The 8,969-nt window shown below is 32.4% G+C and overlaps 1 protein-coding gene across 1 annotated transcript; it reads left to right on the top strand.

The window, feature by feature from the left end:
• Positions 1 to 319: 319 nt before the first annotated feature.
• On the top strand, positions 320 to 7,913 carry zgc:113426 (uncharacterized protein LOC562128 homolog). The gene is made up of 4 exons (XM_056451893.1): positions 320 to 463; positions 736 to 829; positions 2,927 to 3,020; positions 6,211 to 7,913. The coding sequence occupies exons 1-4, from the start codon at positions 442 to 444 to the stop codon at positions 6,916 to 6,918; spliced, it is 918 nt and encodes a 305-aa protein (XP_056307868.1). The 5' UTR covers positions 320 to 441; the 3' UTR covers positions 6,919 to 7,913.
• The last annotated feature ends 1,056 nt before the right edge of the window (positions 7,914 to 8,969 follow it).

Genomic DNA, 8,969 nt, shown 5'->3' on the forward strand with positions numbered 1-8,969 from the left:
AATTTTTATATTTTTTTTCCTCAGTAAAATAAATATTTAGCAAAAAGATCTCTTTATACTGAAAACATGCCTTTTATATTACAAAACCCCAATATAATATAATATAATATAATATAATATAATATAATATAATATAATATAATATAATATAATATAATATAATATAATATAATATAATATAATATAATATAATATAATATAATATAATATAATATAATATAATATAATATAATATAATATAGCCATTTGTTCTCCTGACCGCTAGAGGGCAATAACCTGACACAATTCGTCCGTCCATTAGAAACGGGAGAAGCTGTGAAGAAGTGTGTCCGTGACACAGACCCTTGTTGAAGAAGTGAAAGAAAACAATAATATGGCATTACAGTATCTGTCATAAGAGGAGTTTGGCCACCTCTCACTCTTTGTGTGTGTCTTTAAGAAATGGCTCAACCGTCTCAACAGTGTGAGTGTCGCTGTGTAAACCTGCACTGTGTCTGTTTGCATCCATGACAAACTTTCGCACATTTCTCCAACTCTCCATTATAACTCAATTCATAATTCAAGCGTGATATAAAACTCGCTTCACCCACTCAATATCTGCATATGCTTTAGCTGACGTAAGGATTTGTTCGTGACTGACAGTTGTGATTGTTTAGTTTGTTTTGACTGCGTATGTTTATATAACATCATGTTACAGTAAAAATAGAGTAATTTGTACTGTACTGTTTGTTTCAGGGTCTCACAAGGACACAGAGACACTGATCAGGTGGCGAATGGCCCACAGCTATTTATTCTCAGGCTGGAGAAACACATGCAGAAATGGCTGGGAGTATGTATTCATTCTGAATCATAAAGTATTTGCATTGTATGTTATTTATAGCGTCGTTTATTATAATGCATAATAATATAGTTATTATAATTATTAAATATAGTTATAATATAATAGTTTTGTAATTAAGAAGAGTATGTGTAAATCCAGGAGGTTTCAAACTTTTGATACCATGGTGAGCCTGTTATCCTTACATAAATACAGATACTTCAGATACTAATGAGGCGGATACACTACCTGACAAAGGTCTAGTTGTCTATCTCAGTTGTAAGAGCAACAAGTAATAACTTGACTCCCAGGATTGGCCAGCCCAGTCACCAGAAATGAACATTATTGAGATTAAGTAAGATGAAGGAGGAGGCATTAAAGATGAATGCAAAGAATCTTGATGAAGGGAGTCCTGCAAGAACGCTTTCTTTGTTATTCAAGATGACTTTATTAAGAAGTTATTTGAGTCATTACAGAGATATGTGGATGCAGTCCTCCGAGCTCATGGGAGTCATACACAATATTAATACTTTTTCCACTGCACCATGACTTTATATTCTATACTGTACATTATTTTTGTTATGTGACATGCCTTTTGTCTAAGCTAAGTCTTACTGTCTTAATTAAATAACTAAAAATCAAGGCATGATCATATTTTATTTTGGTAAAATAAGCGTAATCTAGAGCAGTGTTTCCCAACCCTGTTCCTGAAGGCACACCAACAGTACACATTTTCAACCTCTCCCTAATCAAACACACCTGAATCAACTCAGCAGAACAATAGAAAAGACCCCAAAACCTGACACGAATGGGTCAGATAAGGGAGACATACAAAATATGTACTGTTGGTGTGCCTCCAGGAACAGGGTTGGTAAACACTGATCTAGAGGCCTTTGCCTTTCATATAAGCCACTTCTGATACCAAATGATCAACTAGAAGTCCAGTTACTATTTGTTGTTCCTAAAACTTGGATAGGCTTTTGTCAGCTAGTGTACTATAGTAATTCTAGCATTAAAATGAAAACAATTTAAAGTATAGAGTAAACATAAAATAAATAATATTCCAAAGCATATTTACAGACAATGTTGCTTTAAAAAATGTTTGCCTTTAGAAATCCAATTGAGGATTAGCAAGCAGAAACATTTTAGAAATATTTAACATGATTTTATTATTTTTTTTAGATAACATAGAATGTTGGTATTACAATAAGTGTTGATAAAATTAGATGTCAAATAAAATAACAATATAAAGGTAAATTATAAATCATCTTAAAATGTAAAACTAAAGAGAGCTTTCGCAATTAACAACATTTATTTGAGCAGTTTTCACGTTAAATACACTTCTGAAGTAGATATGAAGAGAATAATATCATCATGATTTATATATATATATATCAGTGTTTTTATTTTGAAATGTTACATCGGTATTAGGGCTGCACGATATTGGAAAAATCTGACATTGCAATATTTCGTTTTTACGCAATATGAATACACATTCATCAGATGCTTTCAAGAACTCTATTTGGAAAGTATTCATTCATTCAGTTTGATTGCAATAGGGGACTGAATCATGCATAAAAATAATAAACAAAATTAAAAGTATTGTTGCTTTGTGGTTTTGTCAAACAGTAATCAGGTACAGAATATGGAAAAAATTCTAAGTTAAAACAACGTATAGTTTTCATTGTATAAATAGTAAAATAAAACATATCTTTATTAAAGATACAAATGGTACCATTTCTTGTGCCTGAATGCTTTAAGCTCTTGAAATGTTTATACAGTCACAGCCCTTAAAAACACTTTAAAAAAACTATTAAACCCAACTCAACATTGCACATCCTGCAGTGTGACTATTGCAGATGCACACATTGCGATATCGATGCTGAAACAATATATTGTGCAGCCCTGTTTGTCAGTATTGTTATAAATGTTGTATTAAAAAGAAAATATGATAACAAAATGTGAAAAATGTAACAAGTAACATTAAAGTAAACCGAAATAGTGTTTTTTCTATTAGGTGCACACTTATATGAAAATACTATTTAATTTTTTTTTCCTAATCATTGTTAGAAACACATTTAAAGCTTAACCTGTGTTTTCTGCTTGCAGGATGTTCATACAAGAGTCAATCCTAAACCTGGATGGAAATATTACTTCTCAAAGAGCAAAACGAAAGTGGGAGAATCTAAAATGCAAATACAAGGTAAAAATATTTGCATTTAAAAATGAGCAGTTCAGAAAGTTGCACTTCTCTCATATTAAATATAGTGGCCTCCACAAATATTGACACAGTAAATATGACCAAAGGCGGCTTGTGATTTTATTACATTTTTTTTTATTGTATTTTAGTTAAAAAAGACTTCTGAGTTTGTTTTTGGATTAGACTAGTGGTGATCTGTGATGATGTTGATTATCTCGGTCTAGTTTTGGAGACTTTCTCTACCTCAAGAACCAATTAACCTACAATATTTCCTTTAATTTTAAAATGATCTTCATAGACGTGTGCAGGACAAAATTAAAGCACATTTTCCTCCAGGTTTATTCAGATCACTTTCAGTGGACTGAAATTTCTTTATCATTGCCTTAAAGGTGGAAATTGGTATTGTGCTGATGTTTTTGCTATATGTTATTGCCATTTTTTCCACAAATCAGAGCTGTGTTTTTTGGTTTTACCCATAAGGATTTTTCATAATTTATTTAAAATCATTTAAAGGCAAGCCATTGATTATCCTGCTAATTATTTCACTGTCATTTGCCAAGATGTAGACAAGTTACAACTAGTAATGCTCTTGGCGGCAAAATATTTGACCGAATTATTGTCAGGTATGACAGTATGGTCTCCCACTTTTAATCAGTCACAGGGCTTTGAGAGTTAATTTGTGTGCATGTAGATAGCTTGGACATAGCTAATAGCTCATTGTAGGGCTGCACAATATATATCATATTAGCATCGATATCGCAATGTGCAAATCTGCAATAGTCACATCCCAGGATCCACAATGTCAAATTAGATTTAGAATTAACTAGAAAACATTGTTCAGAACATGTGATTTATGGAATCGTTGCAAAGTTTAACTCTGATTTAATTATATGAAAGACTTTGATTTGGATGTGTTTTTTAAGGCCTGTGACTGAAAGATTTCAAGAAAATTTGGGCACAAAATTGAATAAGGTTTGCAGCTTTAGTAAAGATTAATTGTGTTTATTTAATACTATAGAATAAATACAATTCTGTGTTATTTTACATTTGATTATTGGATTTCTATATTCTATATACAGTTCAACCAAAACCCAGTCCAACCAAAAACCATAAAGTACTGTTTATTTAATTGTTATCTTAATTTAGTTATTTTCTTCTGTGCCTATTTTTTTTTTGTTGCACATTTTTGAATATATTTCTTGCAGATGCACTCAACTTCAAATGATTCCAATGAATTTAAAATGAGCAAGTTTCCAAATAGTCATCTTGTAAAATTATTTTCATGTCGCAATATCGCAGAAAAACATTGCAGTCAGTTTTTTCCAATATTGTGCAGCTCTAGCTCATAGTAACATCTGTTAGCTACCTCCATGGAAAGTTTTGATTATAATATTTTGTTTACTCGATTAATCCCTATCGGGCTTCCAGGTGAAGCACATAATGCTGTCCTCGTAACTACACAGATGAATGAAGGCGCTGTCAACCTTCACTGAGTTACTATATATACACAGTTAAAGTCAAAATGTTTTAGTCTTGAAATTGTAAATGAAATAGTCTTATTTCAGCTAGAATAAAAACAGTTTTTAATTATTTAAAAAACAATTCAAGGTCAAAATTTTTAGCCCTTTTAGGCTAGATATTTTTGATAGTCTACAGAACAAACCATTGTTATACATTCATTTGCTTAATTAACCTAACTTGTCTAATTAACCTAGTGAAGCCTTTAAATTGCACTTTAAGCTGAATACTAGTATCTTAAAAAGTATCTAGTAAAATATTACAATAACATACAGGGGAGATAATAATTCTGACTTTAACTGCATACATATATATTAGTGGTGGGTCGTTATCACATTAACGTGGTGCTGCGTTAACGCGAGACTCTTATATATATTATATACGCAAATAAAAATTATATCACCGTTAATCTATTCTCAAAGTTGGGTTGGGAGCTGGGTCTATTCTACGCAAGCTATGATGACTTTCACCTTGATATTTTAGCGCGGATGTATACCTGACCAGTGAGCCGTTTGTCAAAAAAGTGCCATTCGGAATCAAATCAGCAGGATGCCCTTCTCAGAATCAGAATCAGAAAGAGCTTTATTGCCAGGTATGTTCACACATACGAGGAATTTGTTTTCGTGACAGAGCTTCTACAGTACAACAAGATTACAGAGACAGGACAAAAAAAAAAATCTAGATCTTTCACTTACTTTAAAGACACTACTGACTACGTTTACATTGACATCTGTAATCTAGTTATTTGCCTTAATAGACAATAATATAATTAAGGTTTTTACGGGAAGAGCTTTCATGTAAGAGTTTCCTGTAATTTTGGGTGACTTTAACTGCAGTTCGGCAGTTTCACTTTAGCTCATCAACATTTCATTCATGCCCCTGTGACTAACTGGGGTATTGGATGCAAATAAGAAGTTGGGACTGGTGAGAGAAACTTCTACATTTTGCAGTCCTTTACTGACAGCCGCGTGTGTGGATCTTGTCGGAAAATATGGCGAAAAGTCGTACATGACGGTAATAGTTTGCGATGTTTACTTCAATAATGCCACTAATAAATGCATACTCCACATCTTAATTCTATTTCTGTTTAGTTCAGTTATGACTTTAGTCAGATTAAGGTGATTAAAAATCGCTGTTTGGAGCTTATGTAGGCCTACAGTTCAAAATTCATGTTTAACTGAATAAACAGTAAACACAAGTAAATGAATTTAATTTATTTTCATCACCAATTATCATAGTAGAACAGTTTCTCAAGCAGGTTGTGATGCATTTTGGAAACCAGAGATGAGCCCCTGGTCTAATGCGCCACCTTGCTTGAGCAACCCATTCTCAAATACTTATTATTTGGGTAGCACATATATTCTGAATGCCTTCGGCAGAATTCAAATGAGCCATTTTAATCTAGATTAATTCCAAGATTACAGTGAGATTAATCTAGATAAAAAAATTATCTATGCCCACCTATAATATATATATATATATATATATATATATATATATATATATATATATATATATATATATATATATGAATATATTGAATACAGATATTTTTTTACCATGTTTACTTGGTAAATATTTACATATTTACCAAGGCTGCTACTATTAACCACTTGCCCTGAATATGTGTATGCAATTGTCCTGACGTGTCTTTGTTTGTCATTTTTTGTTCTAGGTTCTAAAAGCTCTTGCAAAAGATGTCGAAACGGTTAAACCTGAATCCTGGCGATGGTTCAGACTCATGGAAAAGGCCGTTGATGGTGACCCAGGAGACATCGATCCTCCTAAACCCACTTTATTATCGAACCTGGCTGACGAACCCGATTGTGCAGCCCAGCCCAGTAAGAAGATGTATCAGGTGGAAATGGGGAGTGATATTCTCGAATTACTAACACACTCCGTAATCGAAGTCAACACTCAAACGACAGTTGCGGATGTAGGACCCTCATCAGACACAGTTGAAAGTGTGAAAGAGAAACAAATAGAAAAAAGCCCATCAGAGACTCAAGGTGAGCTACATTTGGAAAGAGCCAAACTCAGAAGAGAGCGACTGTTTCTAGAAAAGGAGCACGCGGACCTGGATCGAGAACGGCTGCTTCTGGAGCGCGAAAAATCTGTCGCAGAAAGAGAGAAAACGGCACTGGAAAGAGACAGAGCGCAGCTGGAAAAGGACAGAGCAGCAGTTGACAGAGAACGAGCGTTTCTGGAACAGGACAGAGCGAGGCTTGAACGGGACAGGGCAGCTCTTGAAAGAGACAGAGAGACGGTCAACGCCATGGCTCTCAGGACAAAGGGCACAGGACACACTGAAATAGACTCGCCATACGCCGAGGACAGAAAAAGGTTAATATTTTTGTTTGAAAAACTCATTGAGAGGTTTTGAGATCATTCTGACGCACTGAAAGAGGTCAGTGTTGATTATTTGGAAGGTATTTAAAATATTAAAGCACTTAAACAGATGGTTCACTCAAAAATGAACAATCTTCATTTAACACCCATTTAGAATCCCATAGTATTTATTTTTCCAATGATGCTGTAAATGGGTGGAGAGATATTTTTGGTTATTGACATATTTTCATTTGTGTAAAGCAGAACTTAGCAGAAATTAATACAGGTTAAAAAGAATTGTATGTTTTTGGTGAACTGTCCCTTTAAGAGAAAGCACTTCATGGGTAAGTTTCCACTTAAAACGATTTTGAGGATTCTCACGTTAACTGATGTAGTTCGCGAGTTCATTGTAGTTCACTACAAAGCATAATTGATAATAAATAATGTTCAGTTTATCCTCAAAGGTTCTTGGATGCATCAAGATTAAAGTTTTGTCTTTGTGTTGAATCGTTTACATTTTATTTGGTATTTTATGGCATTTTGTTCTTGTTTATGGAAGACCCATTAAGAGTAATTTTAGTAAGCAGGTCAAATGCAGAGCAAAAAATCACTTTCCGCTTGTCTTTATAAGGTTGCAAAAGAACTGAAGTGATCATTTTCAAGAAACACAATCAGATTATTTATATTTGAATATATTATATGTTTGTTTTAAAACATAATTAGTGTTTGATCATGTTAGTGTGTATGAGAAATTTGATTCAATGCTTTCTCTAACATTTATTTCATATTTTAATTTATTTATTTCTTTTTTTGGTCAAATTAAGCATGAAAGACGATGCTAAACGTTAATATTTAGTGCCTATGTTAATTTTAAGGATATTTAAGGAAGAGATTTGATGTAGATTTTGCATATTTTTTGCCTTAAGTATATTTGCACATTTCTTTATGTTTCTATAAATTTCATTTGGTTTAGACAGAAAACAGTTTCTGGCATTTTTTTCTGGAAATCAGGAAATACAAAACTGAAGACACCTTTTATTTTAACACCCCCCCCCCCCCCCCCCTTATTTTCCCCCTAATCTCTGTTTAACGGAGAGAAGATTTTTTCAACACATTTCTAAACATAATAGTTTTAATAACTCATTTCTAATAACTGATTTATTTTATCTTTGCCATGATGACAGTAAATAATATTTGACTAGATATTTTTCAAGACACTTCTATACAGCTTAAAGTGACATTTAAAGGCTTAACTAGGTTAATTAGGTTAACTAGGCAGGTTAGGGTAATTAGGCAAGCTATTTTATAACGATGGTTTGTTCTGTAGACTATCAAAAATATATAGGTTTAAAGGGGCTAATAATTTTGACCTTAAAATGGATTTAAAAAAATTAAAAACTGCTTTTATTCTAGCCAAAATAAAACAAATAAGACTTTCTCCAGAAGAAAAAATATTATAAAAAATATTTTTTTATTATAAAAAAAGAAATATTAAAAAAATTATTATATCTTAAAAATACAGTTGAAACCTGATTTACTTGTTTAAAAAAGTCAAATAAAATCATCTTGTCAAGACTTTTTGATCATATCATGTTTTTACAGTGATGTTTTTTTCCACTATTTTTGAACATTTGGAGTATATAGCAAATTGTTGCACCATTATTTATTAGTTTGCATAGTTTAATATGTACAGGTAAGGATGTTGTATAATTTTGACATTAATATTTGTTCATATATTTGTCAATTATTTGTGTCTGCTCTCTATGTACATGGCATTTGTCATTGAACTGAATTTGGACTATAGTCATGCACAGTTACTGATTACATTTATCGATTTGAATGGGGATTTCACATGAAGGATTTACCCATGCAGATTTGTTATCAGTTTCAAGATGAACAAATAGAAAGCCGATTGTTTTAACTATGGCTTCTGTGTGAACTTTACTTTCCTGCTGAATAAACCTTTTGTCCACAAAGATTCGCAGCTACTTAACTTTATTAACCCCTGCTGCCTGAATTTATTTATTTTTTGATTGTGTTGCATTTTCACCAAATATCAAATACCATTTGACAAATACCATTTAAGTTAAATTATTATTATTATTA

Source organism: Danio aesculapii, chromosome 25 (assembly GCF_903798145.1).
Source record: "Danio aesculapii chromosome 25, fDanAes4.1, whole genome shotgun sequence".
NCBI lineage: Eukaryota > Metazoa > Chordata > Actinopteri > Cypriniformes > Danionidae > Danio > Danio aesculapii.

What these genes read in the sequence shown, in the direction of transcription:
- zgc:113426 (XM_056451893.1), top strand. Translation starts at nt 442, where the DNA reads ATGGCTCAACCGTCTCAACAGT. An exon ending in GGCTCAACCGTCTCAACAGT is followed by an intron (nt 464 to 735) that starts GTGAGTGTCGCT and finishes TGTTTGTTTCAG; the next exon opens with GGTCTCACAAGGACACAGAG. An exon ending in ACATGCAGAAATGGCTGGGA is followed by an intron (nt 830 to 2,926) that starts GTATGTATTCAT and finishes TTCTGCTTGCAG; the next exon opens with GATGTTCATACAAGAGTCAA.